General features: G+C 37.4%; 1 protein-coding gene across 2 annotated transcripts in view; it reads right to left on the bottom strand.

Moving 5' to 3' along the window:
* XRN2 (5'-3' exoribonuclease 2) overlaps positions 1 to 24,125 on the bottom strand; it is a 90,935-nt gene that overhangs the window by 3,839 nt on the left and 62,971 nt on the right. For both annotated transcript variants that reach the window (XM_059134193.1, XM_059134194.1), the window contains 4 exons: positions 15,484 to 15,552; positions 15,255 to 15,386; positions 13,811 to 13,938; positions 4,704 to 4,767 (listed from right to left, as the gene is read on the bottom strand). In XM_059134193.1, coding sequence (XP_058990176.1) covers positions 4,704 to 4,767; positions 13,811 to 13,938; positions 15,255 to 15,386; positions 15,484 to 15,552 — 393 coding nt within the window. The remainder of the gene's footprint in view (positions 1 to 4,703; positions 4,768 to 13,810; positions 13,939 to 15,254; positions 15,387 to 15,483; positions 15,553 to 24,125) is intronic.

The raw sequence follows: 24,125 nt of genomic DNA, 5'->3' as shown, positions 1-24,125 counted from the left end.
GCAAAATTCTCCAATATATTTTAACACCAGATGCTTTGAGGCCATTACAGATTTTAGGAAAAATCACAGAATTCTAAAATTGCTAAAGCATTAACTGCAATCATACCAGCATATGAATTTCACTTCCCAGGTGCTGGGGGTGGGGGGAACAGCTTGAAGTTGGGCTCACTGGGTAATGCTGGGTAATGCATTCTTCTCACAGCTATTCAAACCTGAATCCATCCTCTCTACCCTCCCATTTTCCTTGCCTTCACTTGGAGCTGTTTTTTGTGTTTTTTTTTTTAAATACCAAAGATAATTCTTTTTGTGTGATGACTCAAAGAACAACTCCTTGAAGAACTATAGAGAAGCCAATACTATTCTTCACAGTTAGTGGTGAAACCAGAGCTTTAACCAATAAAATCTGCTGTACTCAAAAAATATATTTCAGAGGGAATATCCATATATTCAGGGCTTTTATTATTTTTCAGGCTCATTACTAATACAAATATATTTTAGTAAGAGTGTCCCATCTCTTTGGAAAGAACAATTATGCAGAGAGATAGGAATGTTCTCTTCTGCTCTCTAAGGAGTGAGGGGTTAATGTTTTGTACTGTAACCAAGGAGGCTTATCAAAACTGGGCCATTAACATAAAGCCCACATACCAAAGATGCAACTCACACATTGTGTTAACTGTAATCAATTTTTATTTTCAGTTCTGCAATGATCAAACTCACTCAACTGGGTTTCTGGAAAATCTGCTGGTATGGACGATATTATAAATGCAATTTTACATTATTTTATATTCTAAAAATAGGTTAGAAACAAAGCCACAATTTAAAAGCACAAAGTCCTCTTTTTGTTCAAAATAATTACTTAAAATGTTTTTGAAAGATAATTTTTATAAAAATATTTAAATTGAAATTAAATAAAAAGAACAGTAGGAGACACAGGTACCATCCTCTTTTGCTTTTTACTGGCAGTCCTTTCTTTTCCACAGGTCTACCATATTTCTATACTACTTGTATTAATTTGCAAGTAGTTACAAGTAAATTTACCTTCAAAAATACACTTTAAATCTGGGACCAAAGTACTGAGGTTGACACATTTTACCTTTTTTAAATTAGTAGCTATCTACTGAGACAACTTACCTGAGGCATTTGGCATCATGGATGGCAACTACATATATATATTTACATTACTGCCAACATTCGATTTTCTTTTTTTTTTTTTAATGTTTTTTTAAAAAAATTAATTCCAGTATAGTTAAAACACAGTGTTAGTTTTAGGTGTACACACAGTGATTCAAAAATTCCATACATCACCTGGTGCTTATCATGACAAGTGAGTGCCTTAATCCCCATCACCTATTTCACCCATCCCCCACCCACTTCCCCTCTGGTAACCAACAGTTTGCCCTCTATGGTTAAGACTCTGTTTTTTGGTTTCTATCTATGACAACAATATTCTTAAGTTTTGGGATACCTGGGTGGCTCAGTCGGTTAAGAGTCTGCCTTCAGCTCAGGTCATGATGCCAGCGTCCTGAGATGGAGCCCCTCATCAGGCTCTCTGCTCAGCGGAGCCTGCTTCCCCCTCTCTCTGTGCCTGCCCCTCTGCCTACTTGTGATTTCTCTTCTCTGTCAAATAAATAAATAAAATCTTAAAAAAAAATTCTTAAGTTTCTAAATTCCCATTTTGGAAAGTAGCTTACAATATGAAGTCACTATGACCAATCTGGATATTTGAAATTTACATATATGGCAGTTTTTAAAGATTTTCCATGACTGACTAAGCCTAATGCCCATAAGTTAAAAAGTAAATGGCCACCTTGGATATGGCCAGAAAAGAGAAGTCTTCCCTGGCAAGAATTACACACACAACAGGGCAGAACTCTAGCGAGGAAGAGAACTCAAATACTCTCTACCATTCACTCAGTTTGAGCTGGCTTGTCTCTGCATGAGAAGGCAAGGGTGAGGCAGTTCCTGTTGTATTTTTTTTTTTTAAAGATTTATTTATTTTTGAGAGAGACAGAAAGAGAGCATGAGTGAAGCAAGGGAGGGGCAGAGAGACGGAGGGAGAAAGATATCTCAAGGAGACTCCCTGCTGAGCACGAGCCTGAGGTAGGGCTCCATCCCACAACCCTGAGATTATGACCTGAGGCAAAATCAAGAGTCGGGAGGCTTAACCCAATGAGCCACTCAGGTGCCCCTTGTTGTATTTTTAAATGCAATGAACATATGGAGTATAGATACTACTTCAAACTAGGAAAATTCAAGAAACAGTGTATTTTAGCAAAAAAAAAAAAAAAAAAAGTACATTCAACATTTTCTTTTCTAGTAGGGTTCTCAACCAAATACCCAAAATAGTGAAATGGGCAAGTACTGAACTAATAAGAAGGATCAGGGCTGCCTGGGTGGCTCAGCAGGTTAAGTGTCTGCCTTTAGTTCAGGTCATGATCCTGGGGTCCTGGGCCCAAGCTCTGGGTCAGGCTCCCTGCTCAGTGAGGATCCTGCTTCTCCCTCTCCTTGCTGCTCCCCCTGCCTGTGCTCTCCCTGTGTCAAATAAATAAATAAAATATTTTTTAAAAAATCAGTAAAACTGGTTCCAGTAAGAATTCTACTACTTACCAGTTGTGTCACATCTCAGTAAAGTCAAAGTGACTACAAGTTTTTATTTTCACCTCTATGCTTTGTGAAGTCAGAATGGTTAGACACACTTGTCAGTCTGTATCTGCTAACAGGTTAATGGACAAATTTCACGTGGCTGAATTCAAACTTTGTTTTCTTTATGAATGTTACGTTTCTTAAATGACATGGTCTAAGAATTTTCTTATGCTCACATTTAACTTCTGCTTTAAGGTAGTATTTCAAGTTTCCAAATGAAACTAGACCAAAAATGAATGCTCCACAAAACTTGTCCCTAACCTGCTGGGTTCACAAAGACAGTCAGGATACAATACAAGTACTTGGCTAGGGCAGAAGAACAAAAACCTGATGGAAATCAGGACAATGGTGATGATCTTAGGACATCTTTCAGTGTCTAGAGGGAAGCAAAGCCACTGGAAAGGAAGAAAGAATGTCTCAAAAGTGGAAGGAGATCTTTTATTTCCTCTAAGTCCCTACAGCTTTACTATAACATTATGTTCACACAGGCATTCTAAAAAGTTCTGTTTGTTCAAGTCAAAGTTTCTTAGTAAAGAATGGTACAAAAGAGAAATGTATGGAAATTGCTCGACTGCTGTGTACCTAGGTTTCCTCATCTGTAAAAAAAACAGCTACTTCAGAGGCTTGCTAGGAGGAATAAATGAAGTCTTTTCTAAAGGCATGTTCGCTCACAGTGCTGACACTTCGTAGGCAGACTGTAAAAGTTCGTGATTATTAACAACACAGGAGAGAAGCAAGCAACAAAGTAGGGAAACTGAAAATCAAACTCAACAAACTTAAAGCAGAAAGACAGTTATTTAAAATGAGATCAGTTCCAATGTGGTAATTTGTAATTTAGGAAAAATTTACGCCTTACTCATTTTCTAATTTGTCTGAAAATGGTCGTATCCCAAAGATGTGGAAGTAGGGTATGCTTGGGGCACTTACATTGAAAACAAAACATAAATTCAGGCATTGTATGAGTCATCTTAAATTTAAAAAGCTTGCACTAAGTAGTTGCTACTATTAATACATAATTTAGTAACATGATTTCTTTTATCTTCTTGAAGAAAATCGTGAAATGAAGTTTGGGAATCTCCAAAGAAAGTTTTCTTAAAAGGGGAGCAACATTTATAATCCCGTTCATAACAACACTTTTATTCATTTCAGATGATCAGACTGCTAAAACAGTAAAAGAGAGGGGAACAAAACAGATTAGAATTGGGAAGGCAAAGAGGGAAACGTTACTATAGGTTTAATTGGTTTCAGCATTTACTGATGCTGGCAAACCAGCATAAAATGATAGGTTTGAAAGCTGCCTTGTAAAAAATTATTCTACAGATGTTAATATAATTATTCATAATATGCCTAGCTGTCTTGTCATGTAGAAACCACCTGACTTAGGAGCACACAACTTATCAATGAAAGAACGTTAAGTCAAACATCCCTCGTTATTAAACCATGTCACACTCTTCCTAGTCCCCAGTACTTATTAGACTGCAGATCCCATAATCCTTTTCTGAGTCCCTTCTGCGTTTAATTCAGTTCAGTCTTAAGCAGTTAAAGAAACTGTTTTCAGTGGCAACTAATAACTACTGACCTACAGTGACACTGCCCTACAATAGGCTTGTCAGCCCTGAAAAAGTTGTACCAAAGAAGCTGATTAGGACTTCAAGAGGTCTGTAGCAAGAATCAATGGTTGGTCTGTACTAATGCGGTGTTGCCCGCACAGAAATGATAAAAGTGGAACACCATTAGTTATGCCTCATTAAGCTGCACAAGCCTTATAAAAAGAAATTTGTTTAGCCTGACCAAAACCCAATACAATTTTAAGCCCGCTGTGTTGCATTTTTCAGGCCACCTTAAAACATTCACTAAAATAAAGGCCAAGGACCAAGGGAAGTGGGAAAGTATATAAAGAGGAGTCTTTTAATTCAATGTGTTTGGCATCTATTTTCCTAAAAGAAGCACAACATAAACTGTTCAGAGGGAAGAAAGTACATTTCAAACACTGGAGAAAGCCCAAACCTCAAATGTTGATGTGGAAAAATATTTAAAAGTCATGTTTGCTTTAATATTACCTGTCAAATCTTTGCTGCTGGAAAAGAGGAGGAGGACCCCGCCAGGAATCTTGCGGCCTCATATCTGGAAAATAAACAGGGAAGGGTCAACAGAAGATTTTAAGTAATCACAACCATAAACATCCTAGAAGAGAGCACAGGCAGTAATTTCTCTGACACAGGACACAGCAACATTTTTCTAGATAGGTCTCCTGAGGCATGGGAAACAAAAGCATAAAATAAAACTAGTGGGACTACATCAAAATAAAAGGCTTCTGCAGACTGAAGCCAACAATCAAAACTAAAAGACAACATACAGAACCAAAGATATTTGCAAATGATATATCTGAAAAAGGGTTAGTATCCAAAATATATAAAGAACTGACACAACTCAACATCAAAGAAACTCCAGAATTCAATTAAGAAGTAATCACTATTCAGCTACCCATATTATAATCTTATAAATAAAATTTCTTGAAACAAAAAAAAAGAGACAAAATACAAACTAAATAAACTAGCATAATTATACAAACTACAAATGTAAAAAGACACAAAATCAACAGGGTCAGTAAATTTTTTATTATTTTTCCTTTGATAATGAAACATAGTTTCAGGAGTCTTAGTCATTAAACGCCCACATTTCTCTCTTACTACCTATGTATGTGTGTATGAGTATGTAAAGGTATGTTTTTCATATTTTTATTTTAAATGTTGTGCAAAAGAAAGGAATTTAGGTTCTTTTCCATAAATACAACTGAAAGAATAGTAACTTCAATAGAAATCCTGAGAATTTCCCCCTTAGCACGGAAACTGGAAGGAACTCTGGCTTACCTAGCTATCACAACAAAGTGGAGGGCACACATTTCTCCAACACAGGCCAGAAGATGCTAATAAAGGGACCACCCACTTTTCCATGGTTTTCTGAGACTCAAACTTCCTCCTCTAACACAAAGCTGAACTGGCAACATCTGACTCCAAGGAACAACTAAATGGCTGCTACTCCTGCACGTAGCTGAGCTGAAAGGAGCAGCCCCAAACACCGGTCAGGCCGGCACTCAGCAGCTCAGCAGGTCATGTTAACCAAGTGCTGTTCTGCTCCGGTTTCCAGTCTTGCAGTCACCTTGGCCACCCTTCAGCAGGGTCTGTGTGTGACCTAATTAAAACAGCTGGTTCCAGGAGTTGTCTAATGAGTTCACTGTGTGAGGACAGTAACCTCCTCCAGACTCCTGAGACCCAAGGACAACCAGGCTTACCATAATGTATTCAGACTCACATTTTAATGGAAACACAAACTAGAAACATGCTTTTCAAAATTACTTCCTTAAAGGAAAAAAGAAATGAAAGCTTATCTCTGGTTAGGAACCAAAAAAATGCAATCTGGGTTTACTTATAAAAGGGGGGAGGTGGAGAGAAAAATGGAATTATGCTTAAAAGCCCCACAAAGGAGAACATGGGACAAGCAGAGGATCTAGCTGTTCACATGATTATGGTGTGAACAACTACTACTACTGTTTTGGGCTCTCCCCACCTCAACAAGGCTGACATTGCCCCCTGAAGACAGTTTTCCTAGAGACAACCACCCTTGGCCAGAGCAGGGGGGCAGCCAAAGCGCACTGCGCCTCGGCCAGCATGAAGTGTCCAGCAGCCAAACCCACAACAGATGCTTTTCTTGGAAAGCAGCAGGAAGCCTTCACCACCATTATTTTCATGCAGAGACCCATTCTGAATTGAAAGGTGGCATCTCATTAAAAAAAAAAAAAAAGAAATCTTGCCATTTTCAACAATATGGATGGATTACTTTAAGGTAATTACTTAAGAGGGTATTACTTTAAGCGAAATAAGTCAATCAGATAAATACAATTATCATATGATCTCACTGATAGGTAGAATCTGAGAAATAAGACATAGGATCATAGGGGAAGGGAGGGAAAAATGAAACAAGATAAAACCAGAGGGGGAGACAAACCACAAGAGACTTAATCTTAGTAAACAAACTGAGGATTGCTGGAGGAGACGGGTGGGAAGGATAGGGTGGCTGGGTTATGGACACTGGGGAGGGTATGTGCTATGGTGGGCGCCATGAATTGTGTACCCCTGTAACAGACCTGTACCCCTGAAACAAATAATACATGTTATATGGCAATAAAAAATCAATAAATAAAAATAAAATCTAAAAAAACATAAAAAGGAAGGTGGCACCTCTAGTTGATTTCAGTTAAGACCCTTTCCATCTCTTAAAAGCCATTACTAGCAGAGGTCAAACTGAGGAACACTGCTGAGGAGTTTTCATGCAGTCATTAGATATTCCAAACCTGAATGGGGACACGGGGGTTATCACCACAGAACCCACAACCAACAGGGAAAGAAGGATCCCTACAGGCCCAGAATAATTTCTGAATCATTTCTACAGACCATATATAAATAGGAAATCATAATCATTAGAGGTAAAACCAGAAATTCCTACAAAAACAGCAATGATAATGTGTGGTTTATTACTATGGAAAAACGTGAAATACACTTACTTCAACACATATATGATTTTCAACACCTTACCATTCATGAGAAAGCAATCTACTGAAAGTAAAATAAATGGTTGGGCCACTTTTTCTTTTTTTAAAGATTTATTTGAGAGAGAGTGCAAGAACGAGAGTGAAAGAGAGAGAAAACATGCACGGAAGGGAGGAGGAGCAGGAGCCCAATTTGGGGCTTGATCCCAGGACCCTGGAATCATGACCTGAGCCAAAGGCAGACACTTAATGAACTGAGGCAGACACTTAACCGACTGAGCCACCCAGGTGCCCTCTGATCATTACTTTGTTAAACATGGAAGTCCACTGGTCTATTCAGATGTTGTACACAAGTTAGTTTCATGAGAACTGGTTAAAATGTTTCCAGAAGTATATTTTATTTTAGTGTCTTACATATATAAAATTAGTTAATTTAACTAACCAAAATCAAAAGGAATACAGTGAATTTCATTTGGACCCCTGTCTAGCTCTGTATTTCTCATGTCCCGGAATCACTTATAGTCATCCTGGACACATGCCTCTTTTTACCATGAAGACTTAATTCCATGATTTTGGTTCCATGGGGTCTCTATATACATGGTATCATCACAGAATACATACTCTCCATGGTACTTGTAGAAGCTTCCAAACAGGATCCCTAATAAATTTTAAATCAAGCAAAAATAAGATACATCTAAATCAAGAAAAACCTCAAAAATGTTTCATGAAAAACAAAGGCAGAAAAAAATCTTGTATATTTTCTCCTAGAAACAGAACAAATAAATGGAGGGAAAGTCACCATCATCCAGAATACATATTCATTAGATTCATATATGCTTCATGTTAGATTAAGCACAACAATATTTCTAAGTGGAATTGGAATGTAAAGTTCATTAAGTACAAATACTGTCTGTAGAGAGAAGGAATCCTTCTTAATAGTCTATCTACGCACCTGCCTAGACAAATGGCAAAAGTCCTTATTTCCATTTTTAGTATGCCAGGTACTTCACACTCTATTTTGCTTTTACTATTTCTCACTTCCAGAATAACTGCTTTCACATAAACTTAGCACATGCAAAAACTATAGTTTTTGTTAAAACCTAAGCAAATTTCCTAGGATGTAAAAATTCTGTCACACACTTACTAAAACATCTCTTGCTTTCAACCAAGAAAAGAAAAATAAAAAGGATCAAAGAAAACCTTCAAGGCTACTTTTAAACAAATCTCTTCATGTGGCTCCGAGAAATATATATAACCCTTAAGTATTCATAAAGCAGAAATATTTCCTGGCTGATAAGTAATGAAGTAGAAGGTAAAACAAACTTATTATCATTCATTTGTATGGCTCTAACAGAAGATCCATTGAGAGGAAGAAAAAAAAATTCTGAGGTAGTGAATTGCACTTCAGAAAGGTACCAGCGAGAGAGGGAAAATGACAGTTAATTTTTTCCTTTGGTCTTTAAAAACTTATCCCTTTTCTAAAGCTCTAAGGCCATATAAACCAAGGCTTTGCCAATAGCTCCTCAAGTGACAATTTACCTAATCAGCGCGGCAATCACAGGAAAGATTCCATGTTTACTGATTGCACTAATCAAAAATCACTTTCCAAATGCAGCTAATTGACAAGTTTACCAACTGAAATGAAGAGAAGTGACATACTGGGTTCTCTGGGTTACAGAAATGAAATGCTTTATTCACATGGAGCACTCAAGGCTGCACTTGACTCCAGCAAGTTATCAGTACCCAGACAATTACTCATCAGCCAAAAACTGACACATCAAAGACAAATCAAAAACCAACAGTGAAAAACACCTATAGCAGACACAGAGTTTGACCAAATGGCCTGCCTTGGGTGTTATTTTGTACCACATAAAGAAAATAGCTATGATACTACAAACATTAAAAAAAATTAAATGGCTTAGATCTCAATTTTACTGTAACTATTTCTGACCAAATTTCACAGTTCACGATTTTATAAAAAGGAAAGCTGATCTTTTAATATTTAATGCCCTCATAGCACTTACTGTGTGCTAGGCACCATTTCCAGTGCTTAATAACAAACTCCTTTATTATGGATATTCTGTGAGAGGGGTATTCTCAGTACCATTTTAGAAATGAGGAGGGGGGTGGCGGGGATGTCACAGGGCTCCTAAGTGGCATGGTAAAAGCAGGGGCTATGTTCTCTTAACCACTCTACATGCTACACTATGCTACTCCACAGTTCAGATGAACTTGTGCTGTTGGTATAGGTGACTCTCCAGGTTACTTCAGGAAGATCAGATGAGAGCCACTACCTTAACCAGGAGGCTCACAAGCTTAGGGTTTGTGAAGGCAGGATCAGGGATTTAAAACTACTTTCAACATTTCAGAAGTTTTGAATTAACATTATTCCACACATCTAATTAAGACAGGAAGGAAAAATAAATGTACTTAACACATGCACTTTGGTTACCATCTTGACTGATTTATGGGGAGAAAATCAGAAAAAAATTTTGGCTAAAACATCTGAAAATGTTAATTAAATATCAGCAGAAGACCACTACCCATCCAACAGAATGGCTACAGGTGTAAAGACTGACAATACCAAGGGCTGGTAAGAATGTGGAGCAACTGGACCTTCCTTGCACCGCTAAAGGAAGGTAAAATGGTATAAACTGAATTTAACTTGGGAAATGTGTCTGGCATTTTTATTCACAAGAGCTGAACATGCATGTGACCTGAACGTGCACGTAGCCTTGCGATTCCACTACTTGTACATACCTACCCATCAGAGATGTTTACTTATGTGTGCTCAAAGACACAGGAATTTCATAGCAGTACTACTCCAGAAGCCCCAAACCGGGAACCAACCCAAACACTATCCCGAAGAGAGAGAAATGACGACATAGTCACTGATGGAGCAGGGGAAGCATGAGAATGAACGAACTGCTGCAGAAACAATGCAGATAAATCTCAGAAACAAAATATGGAACAAAAGAGGGCAAATTTTCAAAAAGGTCAATCGTGTTAAGAGTCCATTAAACAAACAGATGAAACAAATCTATGACATTGAAGTCAGGAAAATAATTACTTTAATGGGCTGGAGTGGCACCTGGGCCTTCTGGAGACTGGTCACTTTCTACTTTTTGATCAAAGTAGTGGTTACATGAATGTATTCATTTCATAGAAATTAATCAAACTTCACACCTGTGACTCAGAACTTTATATGTTACATTGTAGTAAAAAAGCATATGAAGATACATGTATAATAATCCAATTTTCAAAAACTGCATGTAAGAATATAATGAAAGAAACTACTGCTTTATTGCAGGACCGTGGGATTACGGGTGTTTATATTTTATTATCTGCCATGTTTCCTTTAATTAACATGTATTACGGTTAAAATCCATTTAAAATGTCACTAGAAGTATGGAGGGGAAAAAAATCAGCTTTCCCACCCTCATAATTGGTTCCCATTTATGCTCCCAGAATTTTGTACTAGTTATTCTAAGCTTTTCTTTTTTTTAAGATTTTATTTTTTTATTTGACAAGAGAGACAGCAAGAGAGGGAATACAAGCAGTGGGAGAGGGAGAGCCCAATGAGGGGCTTGATCCCAGGACCCTGGGATCATGACCTGAGCCAAAGGCAAACGCAGAATTGAACCACCCAGGCGCCCCCAGTTATTCTAAGCTTAATACCACCTGACTTTTTGCCATATACCTTAAACTCTTTTTTTCCCCCCCATCAAGCCAGAGTAGCCCAAATTCCCCTCAGTAGGCTCAGTTTGAATAGCACATTCTTGCTGATTTTTTCCCATAAACTTTTTCATTCCTACCATTCGCATTCCCTTTGAAAGTCCCAGCATTACACAAGTCACCAAGCAGAAAGGGACACTCATTTCTTGCCCTAAATCAATCCCTACTTTACAAAACATATTCCCTATTTTTAATGATATAATTAAAATAGAGACTCTGAATGAAATAGATTCTAATTAAAGTCACTCATAAGACCGGTAACAATGGCAAATGAGAGACTCAAGGTAATAAAAAGGGAGAGGTGACCCTACTATTTGAAATAAAATGCACAGATGCTAATCTGGTAAGAGCTGACTGTTGATGAAGATGACAAACTTAAGAACTATAAAAAATTACAGGCCGTGAAAGACATGAATTCTTTACCTCTGATGTGACCTTGATAAATAAAAGACCTTCCTGACTTTCTTCTTACTCTTACTGTTGGAGATGGATCCTGCAGGATGAAAGGGGGCCTGAGAATGAAGCACTTGGATTTACATGAACACCATACTGAGTGAGTGACTTATTTTCTGTGAAGGCAGTCCATGGTTTTTATAGATTCCCATATGGGTCTATGATTCCCTAGAAGATCTAGGGAATATTTCCCAAAGTGTGGTATGCATACCACAGGTGGTATATAAGATCAGTTTCTGGGGAATGTGAACAAACATTTTATCTTCATAATTACATACTTATTTTTATGTATATCTGAAAAAATACAATGTCATATCCTTTGATATAATCTTATATTTAAAGTCAACCAATTTAAGTGGAAAAAAAGGATTCTAAAAGGCTTTAAGTAGTTGTCTGGGTGATAATCTGGATTATGATGACAGCAGGTCCAGAGACTGGGCCTTAGGAAACATGAAATGAAAGGAAGCTACATAATGGAGAATACCTGCTTTCACCTTTGCTGATCAAACCTCTCTCCAAATTTCTCAAAGTTTACTAAATGGAACAACCTCAGAAATGCCTCATAACCATCATTTTGAGAAATACCAGCTAACCTAAGCCATAGAGAGTATACTTGGTTCTAGCACTCTGCATCTCATTTTTTTCTTCCTATTTGGAAGCTATGATACCATTATGGATAGAAGTACATGGTGAAGAGTCATAAAAAAAAGGAACTAAAAAGGAATATGTCAAACAGCTGGCTTTATCAAAAGCTGGATATGCTTTCACCATTTACTAGTAAAATGTCAGGGCATAGGTGACTCTTCCAGAGTAATTAGACCTCTCTGTTGAATGTGGCATAGCTTGATATATATATGGAAATATTCAGAAATGTCATTTGCTAAATCTTAGGGGGAAAGCAGCTAAGTAAACTACTGCATAAGCAGATCCCCACAAGGCCCATTAAACTCTGTGCCCTTTCTGTGTTTCACTAAGTAGAATAAAACCTCTGAACTCCATAGTTGTCATGTAGTCTTTTTTTTTTTTTTAAAGATTTTATTTATTTATTTGACAGACAGAGATCACAAGTAGGCAGAGAGGCAGGCAGAGAGAGAGGAGGAAGCAGGCTCCCTGCTGAGCAGAGAGCCCGATTCGGGACTCGATCCCAGGACTCTGAGATCATGACCTGAGCCGAAGGCAGCGGCTTAACCCACTGAGCCACCCAGGCGCCCCTGTCATGTAGTCTTAATGTTGTTCCATTCAATATCATAAAGCCACAGAGAGAGAGAGAGACAGAGATAGGCAGAGAGAATACACTGAAAAGAGAGAGCTCTAAGACAGAATGAGACCTTCAGAACCAATTTCTTCCTGGATACTGTACCAGGAAAATGTGGGTAGTATTAAAAAAAAAAAAAAAAAAAGTGGGCCTGTAACTTAATTAGCATGAAATCAGTGGTAGGCACATAGGATAAATACTTCCCAACAATCTTCACATTAATCTGGTATTTCTTTCACAACTACAACTTTGGTTTAAAAAAGATTTCTCAGAGCAGCCCCCTGTTTTTGTTAATTTAATTTGGATGAAATATTTCCAACAATCAGAAAGAAACTTAATAAAATAACACTTAGATTTAACAAAGGTTTAGCATCTTGCCACAGTCACATGTCCTGTCTCCCCCACCACCATGCTGTCCCAGTTTGGTTGGGCAGCAACCAGATAATCAGGAATGGAGAAGCAAAGGCTTTATGAAGAAGATGGTTTTTAGAACCTGGCACATGACTTGAACACAGCCACAAAACTCAAAAAATAACAAAATGGGGACACAATTTAAAATTAATACAAAATCTATAAAAAGCCTAACATTTAACTCCTTCTTCTCCTTTTCCAATATAATCCAAATGCCATGTAATTATTTTCAATGGGTAACATTTCTGAACCACTTCTATCCACAAAACAGGTTACAAGGGGTCAGGGAAAGGCCAAGATTTTCAGAGAACCACGAAATTAAAGGAGTATTCCTAAACCAATACCTGGCTTTATCTTAACATGCATCACAATATACAATGTGCATCATGAAAGGGAGATACTAGTGCCTTTCAGTTGATTAAGAGGTTGCAATTCCGTATCTACTGCACCAGATTTAACTGCCCCAGTACTTGTATTAATGGAATAAAAAGCAATTCACTCCACACACCTCCTTCTGCACAGGTTCACTGTGGCATATTTATAGATAAAAGTAAGAAATCCAATTCATATTATTCAATTAACTATATACAGCCAAAATAAAAGTATCTGAAAACTTTACATTCCCTTATAATTCTTCTAAATTATATGTCTTTATAGTCCACGATCTCTGCCCTGATAAAATACATCTTTCTAGCAATGAGATTAGAAACCAACCTTTGCTGTAATATTTCATTTAGCATGTCAAATATCAATTTGTAAAAACTTACTTGACATAAGTTTTGGAATCTGGGCTTGTCCTCTCAACAGCGGCCTGTATAAGTTCCCTTGATAAGTTGCAGGTGGTGGTGCAGCATTTCCATAAATGCCAGCCGCTGAGCCTCTTGGCATAACATGGCTGTAAAAGGATCCCACCAACCAGAAAAAAATTTATAGACAGATTCATTACATGACAGCTGATATAAATTAAATAAATGCTAGTAGTTGTCCCTTTACTACTAGATCTGATAAAGATAATACAAACTTAAAAGATTTATAATTATTGGGGAGGGTATGTGCTATGGTGAGTGCTGTGAAGTGTGTAAACCTGGCGATTCACAGACCTGTACCCCTGGGGATAAAAATATATATTTATAAAAAATAAAAAAATTTTAAAAAAGATTTATGGTCAACAAAGTTCAAAATAGTACCAATGGTAAGGGTGATAGCGTATGTTTGTTTGCCACACCAAGATTCTTAACTGATAATTAATTATTAATTAATTACTTCATGTAAAGAGGGAGTCTACTTTTCTTTTTTGTATCATATTTAAATCTTGCCCTCAGGGACCCATGCTATTGCTATCACTACATATACTTCTGTTCTATAACTTGCCGTTTTCAATTCTATGAAACATTTCCCTATATTTTTCGTTGGCTTCATAATTATAGGATGTATACCTATTGAGTACTTCACTATGGTGATGTCTCATTTTATTAAATTATTCCTCTCATTTAGTACTACTATTATTAATAATGCACTATAGATTTGGGCATATAACTTTATGCCCCTCTAAAATTATTTTCTCAAGATAAATTCCAAAAAGTAGGAATATGGATCAAAGTTGAGTTATCTTCATGTACTGATCATATACTTTATTATGTACTTGTTATGTACTATGCATCATATATTGTAATGTATTAACACTTTATTTTTTTTAAAGATTTTATTTATTTATTTGACAGAGAAAGACAGAGAGGTAATACAAGCAAGGGGAGTGGGAGAGGAGAAGCAGGCTTCCTGCTGAGCAGGGAGCCTGATGGGGGGCTCAGTCCCCTGGGATCATGACCAGAGCTGAAGGCAGACGCTTAACTGACTGAGACACCCAGGCACCCCTTGATTAACACTTTAAACAGATTCTGCCATATATTAATTCAGCTAAAACTTTCTTGAAGGTAAAGAGAATGTTTTATTCCTTTGAAAGATCTGTCAGAAAGACAGGAGAACCTTTTAAGAAAAAATAACAGAATTCTCAAATGACACATAAAGCATAAACCAAAGAAACAAAAGTGAATTTTAAAAATGAAGAGCATGAGAGTATCAAAGTCATTAAAATATTTGCCAAGTAGTTTCAATTAATGGTCTCTTAAATATTTGTAGGATAAATACTAACTTAATCCTTGTGAATGATTCAAAAAAAGCAAAACATACAAAGGATAGCAACCTATTACTCACCCCAAAGTCCTAAATGCAGCCTGATCCAGGTGGACAGGCCGCCGGTCCCGATTAAAACCAAGCTGGGGCTTCCACTGCCGTCCATTGCTGGACTTTTCCCAGTCACTAGGTTTCAGTACTGGTGCTGGTTTTCTGACCATTTGAAAATACAATATTTAGTACTGGAATAAACACTGTTCATACAAAATAAAATGAGATAGTTCATATTTTATAACCGCATTATTGTTACCTTGCTCCTGGAAGCATTACAGCTTTAAAAATGTAGTCTTCAGCAAACTGTGGGTCTTTAAAATTAATACTAGGAGAGAGCAACATACAATTTAATGACTTCATTATATTCCCTTGGCTCAACTATTATGTAAACTGAGGTATTTTTCATGTTTAAAAAGAGTAACTAAAATTCAAAAGTCTTCTCTCCAAAAATTATTTTAATCAATAGTTTGACCAAAGAGCTAGGTATCTTTTTCACCAAACTGCTGCTAATCCCTAGTACATAGCCTACACGTAAATTTCTCTGTGGGAAAAACCATGCTCTAGCTAACTGTGGGTGTGATCAGAGAGAAGAAACAGACACTGCTTCAAATCTTGAGCAATTCCAACAGGATACTGGAGACAGGGGTAAGAGGTTTACAAACAACAAAAAGACAATAAAAAAAATACCTTTTTTTTTTTTTTTAAGATTTTATTTATTTACTTGACACAGAGAGAGACAGCACAAGTAAGCAGAGAGGCAGGCAGAGAGAGAAGGGGAAGCAGGCTCCCTGCTGAGCAGAGAGCCCGATGTGGGGCTGGATCCCAGGACCCTGAGATCATGACCTGAGCTGAAGGCAGAGGCTCAACACACTGACCCACCCAGGCATCCCTAAAAGAAATACCTTTCATTTTGTTTAGTGGGGGGCAAAGACTTACCCTCCAGCACCTTAGGGAAAATTAGTTCTTATGGCAAGAAAGAAAAGATGCAAATGCCACTAGAAATCCTCACAAAATCAGAAAGTGAACACAAATAATCTATGGGGAAAAACGTTAAATTTCCCAGTTGGAGCCCTCTATCGTGCTCTCTTAATGCTTCCCTTGTATCAGGAACAGTCACAATTTGAAAACTACACAAAAGGCTTATTGTATTTTATAAATCTGTACACTCAGACTGTTGAGTATAAGCTGGATCAAGCTTCCTTTCTGGTGGGGTTTGCATGTCCCGAAAGCTGGTAAATATTTAAGTTTTCCTTTTGATATAGCAATGCCTCTTCTAGGATTTTGGATCTGTACTCAAAGGTTTATACCTAAGGATGCTCAAGATATTTGTATTCATGCTGAAAAACTAAAACCTAAGTGTGGGATTTAATAGTGTACTGGTTAAAGAAACTATGATTCTCCACAAAAATGGAATCCTCAATTGACATTTCAATACGTATACAATAGCCTAGGCATATATTCAAAAAAGTAATCAGTGATATGCTCTGTATAATTATCTCCTTTCCTTCTTTGTGCTTTTTATTTTCTAAAATTCCTCCATGATTACACTTGAAAATGGTTTTATTCGAGAGTCCAGATGGGGACCTGCAACTCTATGGTCAAATAATCTTCAACAAAGAAGGAAAAGATATCCAGTGGAAAAAAGACAGTCTCTTCAATAAATGGTGCTGGGAAACTGGACAGCTATGTATAGAAGAATGAAACTCGACCATTCTCTTACACCATACACAAAGATAAACTTGAAATGGATAAAAGACCTCAATGTGAGGCAGGAAAACGTTTCTACTCAAGAAGGTTTTATTGAATTGGTTGACATTTTAGATAGCTAATTTTTTCTCTTCAAATATTGCCACTTTAAATTATTAGGACCTACTTTTGTAGCACTGGGATTTAACTACATTTTAAGTACACAAAAATAACTTCATTTATAATAAAAATGCTGATCTCAAGAGTAGCTAAACAATACTTCATTTACTGAATCAATTCCTCTTACAATTCACTCTTCACTGGCAACTGTCTTTATCTCAAATGTTCTCTACTGGGCAAAGTGGCTTAGGGCACTGTTACAGGTTTAAGAGGGTGACAAAGAAAATGGTAGTTAAATATAGAGGTTCGTTAGGGCCTTCCAGATACAAAGTAAAGAGAGAAAATCAGTAATAAAAAGCAAGACTTGCAACTAGAATGTCTCAAAGCAGTTATCTTTGTGTCAGGAGAGCTTTTCAGCAGTTTACCAAACAAACTTAAAGAGTTCCCACAGCATACACAGTCTCAGGGTGGGCGTGGGGATACAAATCCTGGCCAGGCATCAAGCTTGTCTCCCCTTCTGATAAAGGAAATAGGAAATATTTAATAACATTTTCATAAGAAAGTGGAAAAGGCAACAACAGACACAGAAAAGATGCTGAGTCAAAGGATGTGTGTACACATACCTTCCACTCATGTCTTTGTTAATATGGGATAAAAGCATGTGTGCAAGGGGGAGAGGGAAGAGGATTCTTTCACCTGGGACCAAGGAAAACATCATCCAAGAGGTCATGATATAAAGTGAGACAGGATTGGTTACAGAATGGGAGGAAATAAATGTAACCAAGACATGGAAAGGGCTTCCAAAGGAACTAAGTAATAGCTCAGTTTAATTGGAGCAGCCTTCTCAATAGGGATCTGGGAGAGAAGCCATCCCTATACAAATGATCTAAGTGATTACATCCTAAATTCTCCCAAGAAAGACATATAACTACTCCCATTCTAAAGGAATAAGACACAAACTGACTGGTTATATGAAATGAATGCTTTAAGTTTGAGAACTGGCCTGAGGGCCTTTTAGAAATCATTTATCTATTTATTTATGTAAAGATTTTATATATTTGAGAGAGAGAGGGCACAAAGGAAGCAAGGTTAGAGGGAGAAGCAGACTCCCTGCTGAGCCGGCAGCCTGATACAGGACCCGATCCTGGGACTTCCAGGATTGTGAGCTGAGCAGAAGGCAGATGCTCAATTGACTGAGCTGCCCAGGCATCCAGGACTTTTTTTCTTTTTAAATTTAAGTAGAGTTGGGCATGGAACAGGGCGTGGAGCAAAACACAGGAGACAAACACATGACCCTGAGATCAGGAGACGAACTCATGACCCTGAGATCCAGATCTAAGCTGAGATCAAGAGCTGGTCACTCAACTGAGCCACCCAGGCATCCCAACGTCTCAAGCCTTAACTCCCAAGTGAAACCTCAGCTGAGAAGAGCTAGATTGGAGCAAGCAAGTTTGTGAGCAGAGGTGAGCAGGAACATAGGCTGGCCAAACTGGGTTAATATCATTGACAGCCAGTTCTACCACAATGTGAAATCATGTCAGGTAGTCAGTCAGGGAGTAAACATGATCAGGAATGCAACTCAAAAAGAAATTCCTGGCAACAGTGTGTAAGAGAGAGCTAAAAGATCATCGACACAGTCTAGGTAAGGGCCTTCAATAGGCGCTGGAGGTGCAAATGCTGGGCAGGCAAAATAAATAGCAGGGCTGGAACTAGAATGAAGATCACATTCAGGTGAGGGCTTGAGATGAAGATCTGTAAGTGATGTACAGAAAAATGGAAACTAAATGAAAGAAACAGTCAAGGTAATGGGTTCCCAGGCAGAGTAGAGAACCCCAGATTTACAGGGATAATCTCTCCTGAAGGATAATGGTTACAAGAAACATAATAAGACAGCCGAAACCAGTGTTTGAGAAAACAAATCCATTTATTTATGAAATATGTGCAGTTTACTGTCAACTGTCCCTCAATAAAACTGCTTTAAAAATTCCATCATTCATGGTCATGTTCTAAAAGGGAAAAAATTTCCAAGATAATGGGAAAAAAAATCTCCAACATCTCCCCTACTTACCCTCAGAACCAAACTCAACAGAGTGATCTATATACTTCATAGGAAACAAACTATTAGGAGACAGAAAAGGAGCATCTAAAAATAAGATTGGAGGTCCCCACTGAAGAGATAAGTGATGCTATTTTTGATCTCAAAGATTAAAGCATTCTTTTCCCTTGGATCTTGGAGAACAATTTGAAGACTTATTCTCTCCTAAAATGAGTTAAGCTTTCATTGGTTCAGGGTGGGTTTTTTTTAGTAATTTGTTCCCAAAAATATATACTAAGAACTATTATATTTTTAGAAAATAAAACAAAAGAAAAGTACAACTCAACTGTACTTTTCCAACGTGAAACACCAGCCACAACTTAAACAAACCTCTCCAAAAACAGAAAATACAGGGATGCCTGGGTGGCTGAGTGGGTTGGGCCTCTGCCTTTGGCTCAGGTCATGATCTCAGGCTCTCTGCTCGGTGGGGAGCCTGCTTCCCCCTTTCTCTGCCTGCCTTTCTGCCTAACTTATGATCTCTGTCAAATAAATAAATCAAAATCTTAAAAAGAAAGAAAAAAAAAAAGACAAAAAACAAAACCTGAAACACATAAACCAGGCAGGAGCCCATTAGTCAAAGTCCCAAAGGGGAACTTTATTGAGACCCAACCTTTCAAATTTCCTTCATTTTTTTCAGGTTTATGTAATTAAAATTCTTATAAATAGAAAAACTAAAATAACAAAAATGATGTTATTATAATAAAATACATAAATAAAAATAGAAATAATAAAGAAGAAAAACAAGATTAATCTTTTGACAATTTCTACCACCAGAAACAAAAGAGCTTAACTGTGGAGCTAGTCAGGGGAGAGAAAGCAGTAACACTGAGATAACACAAAAGCACCTTCAGGGAGGAAATGAGTTAACAGAACAGCTTATAGATTCAACAGGTGGCCCTTCTGAGGTAAGAGAACTGTGTTTAGATGTGTACTGCTCATCTAACTCTGTAAACACAAGTGTTTTTCACTACTTCTTCCAGGTGGCACAGAGGTGACTTACAAAGCCTAGGCTTCTATCTACCAGACCATCATGTCCAGGAGTAGCATAATGGATCCTTCCATTGGTAGGGAACCTCCCTGTTATTTTAATCACCTAATTGTCATCACAAGCACATTAAGGACAGAATATAAAAACTATAAACCTAAGCATGGTTGAAAATAACAAAACTGAGCAGTGCTTTTATTTGTATTACAAGTAGTACTTTAGACACCATTAGTAAGAAGAAAATACTATAGCAAAGTCTCAACAGAAAAGGAATGGAATGTACAACACCCCTTTCCAACTCAATTCACTTTAAGAATTAGCCTTAGAAATGCTATTTTAAGTACTATTACTGCTTGAGTGCTAGCACACTTCACAAAGATAGCAGAAAACTCCAAATATCAAGTTACATATTTTTACTCTACCTTCCCAACATTCCTTAATTAATGCTAAATCAGCATACCAAGGCAAACTGCTCTTGTAAAAAAAAAACTTCATGATTCATATACTTGACATTTTAAAGCACTTAAGTTTATAGGACTTAAGATATCTTTTCTGACATTCTATCAGAGGAGGCTAACCAGGCAGTGGAAATTAAGCCCTCCCAAGAGCTTTCACCATCAAATCTGTGACTGACTGTATATATTCTCCTTCCTCTAGGCTTCTGATTTCAAGTTATCTGCTTGCCAACCATGAGTCTTACAAATACTGCAGTAATGGTTACATTAAAAATTCACATTTTTAGAAAACCTCCTTGAAGAGATAAAACATTCTACCCCTTGCCTGATTCATAGAAAGTCTGAGAAACCCTCCTCTGAAGGAATAAGCGTTGCTGGAAGATGATGGCAAACACTGGGCTTTGACACTATGAACACTATGAACACCTGGGCTTTTATACAAGTTTAGAACTATGCCAGGTGCTAGGAGGAAAAAAACCAAAACCAAAACCAAAACCAAAACCACCAAAATCTTAACAGTGCTACGGATAAAAATAACATAAAAGACTAAGTAAATTTCAGATTACATTTCAGAAGAGAAGAAAAGCTATGAAAGATAGGATATAAAGGAACGAACATTCCAAACAATGTAAGGAAGGCACAAAAGTCAATGGGATACTCATGGGAAGAGCCTGCATTGAAGGAGGAGGCAGGTGTCCTTGAGGAACTGTGGGGATTCAGGCACAGAGCTATAGCTCTGCCAAACCAGGACAGGCCTTCAAAAAGCAAAGAAGTATAATTCCAGTGACAATACAGAGCGAAGATTTCTGAGGAGCGGCAGTGTTTAACAAAGATAAGCCTCATAGCATATGCCAGTAGATTCAGTGGGAAGGTGGAATCAAATAAATTAGCTGGGAGATCATTACAGTAATTCAGAAGAAACTCAAAATAAAGGAAAACAAAACAAAACAACAAAACCCCCTAAAACACAGGCTCACTGGGAAGAGCCAGAAACAAACAACAACTGGGAAAAAGAAAATCCAGAGCAGTAGTATAGATATAGGAATTAAGGTAGAATGAGAAGCCAAAGCACATAATGTAAGAGAGCAGAGCAGCAGGACGGTCAGGGATAGAAAGGGGAGATCAGCTAGGAGAATTGATGGGGGGCACTGGACAAAGAAGGCCAGAACGCGGAGTCTGAGGTAAAACAAAGGGTGAGTGTGTGTGTGTGTATGTGTGTCTGTCTGTCTGTCTCTCTACTCCAGATGAATAGAAAACTGTGCCACTGCAGTGGGAAGAAAATTTAATTTTAAGATCATATGAGGTTTTATATATATAAAGGCCCCCCCCCTCCAAGATTTTATTTATTTGAGGACAGGGAAGAGCACAAGCAGGGGAAGAGGCAGAGGGAGCAAGAGAAGCACATTCCCTGCTAAGCAGGGAGCCCGACATGGGTTCATGACCTGAGCTGAAAGCTGACGCTTAACTGACTGAGCGACCAAAGCGCCCCTATATTTGAAGTTAACAAAGAATTAGTCTAAAAATATTACATCTAAGCAAATTAAAATGGTGAAGAATGGGATCAGGAAAAATAAGGGAGATAGCTCTGTTCTATTCAAAGTTAAGCTACTAATATGTTGGCTGATTTATGGAATCAGAATTGGGGCAGAGGGAGATCTCCTAGGTCACAGCTGACTGTATTTTTCTAAGAGTCCTTCTAGGAACTTAAACACTTCAATAACCTCTTATCATATGCCTTTTTAACACTACAGGTAAGAGCTATGTGGTAGGAAAACCCACCTAAACTCAACTTGAAGAACTTCTCAAATATGGGATGGAATACTGGAGGCATACAAACAGAGAAGGGAAAAAAAATTTGACAGGAGTCAAAATGGAAATAACCAGCAATTGGAACCAAAGCCTGCATTCTCAGATTTTCATTTATAAAACAAACACAAGACTGGGATGAAAAACAAGCCCCCAAACACACACACAAAAACTGCAATAAACTGGATCAACCTCATTACCCCTCATAGGAAACACTGAAAATTAGCTTATAAGGTAAAAGTGAATGTGGTCTTTCATAAATCTCTAGGACATTAACTCAAATTGATTTTATTATAAAGTTTTCAACATATGTCTGAATTTCTACCTAGATCTGGTATTTGTCTTGTTAAGTTTAATAATCTTAGGAGAACACAAGGGATACCAAATAATATCAAAGGCCTTCTTCAGGCTCAGAACCAACCAGCCAACAATAACACCAAAATACACACAGAAGTTAGAGGATTTGCCAATTTTATAATTCTTCCCTTGGACAAGTCTTTCTGTCCTAATTGTAAAGTTAAGTAGAAAAAAAAAGTTAAGTACTTCTAAAGGGCTGGGCAGAAAGGCCCCTGAAAACATGCAGAACTGGGGAGCATCAGCAAGCATGTGACAATCCAAGGATGGAACTGGTAGGATTAACTGGCCTGAAGCACTGTTTCAAGGCAGAGAGATCCCATGGATTAATAAAATGTCCACACTGGATCTACCTGAACCAGACTATTTGTGATGGGTGCAAGAGCATGGCCCACAATTCTAAACTCCACCCTTAACAGAAGAACCCAAAGACAGAGAGCCAGAACAAATTACATGTAAAGATAAATTAAAAATGTGTGTAAAGATAAAAGCAACTAATTTAGAAAGATTTTCCAAATTCATGACAGTTTTCTTTAAATAAAAGCTCCTCTAAAGTGGCAGTTGCTATCTATCTAAATCTATTAATAGGAAAATAAATATGCTCACACTTTACAATGATAAATTTAAATAAAATCCAAAATACTTCTGAAGAGTAAGAGAAATAGTAACAATGACTTGGAGAGAAGGATTCAGTAACAGTCTTCGCAAGCAGGCTTTTACAAAATCCTTGAATTACTAGGATGTGTTTTCCTTAGTCTTGCCCAAAGACTGAAGAAAATGGTAACATAAATCCTGCAATCGAGATTTGTAATTACATATAAGAATTAAGCAAATGAGTAATAAGTGTGTTGGTTTTTATTCAAAACAGTCACATTATATTTTACACATACAGAATGCTGTATGAAGAAATGCAAGAAATTAAATATGGGGGGTGGAAAGGATGGGGTGGCTGGGTGTTGGACACTGGGGAGGGTGTGTGCTGTGTTGAGTGCTGTGTGTTGTGTGAAGACTGATGAATCATAGACCTGTACCCTGAAACAAATACATTATGTTAATTTAAAAAAATTTGAAAATAAAAAAGAAAGAAAGAAAAGAAAAGAAAAGAAAAGAAATGAAATACATTTTTCCAGGTAGCAGAAATGATCTAATTTTAGTTTATAATAATTATTGGTAAACATTTCTGCAAAATTATTCTATCTCAACCAAAATAAAGTATGTAATGTTTTGTTTTTAAATGCTGCAGGGCCACACCTGTAAATATAATTAAAATAATCTGTTATAACACAAGAGAAGCTGTGTGGGTCTCTGGGGTAAAGAGGTCTGTTTGCTCCTACATAGTAAACTACTCTTAGAAACTCCTACTTTCTACCTCCTACTTTCCTAATCCAGGAAGAATT

The sequence above is a fragment of the Mustela lutreola genome, chromosome 9, assembly GCF_030435805.1.
Source record: "Mustela lutreola isolate mMusLut2 chromosome 9, mMusLut2.pri, whole genome shotgun sequence".
Lineage (NCBI taxonomy): Eukaryota > Metazoa > Chordata > Mammalia > Carnivora > Mustelidae > Mustela > Mustela lutreola.
Note: the sequence above shows the minus strand (reverse complement) of the source record. Positions and strands in the feature narration are given on the sequence as shown.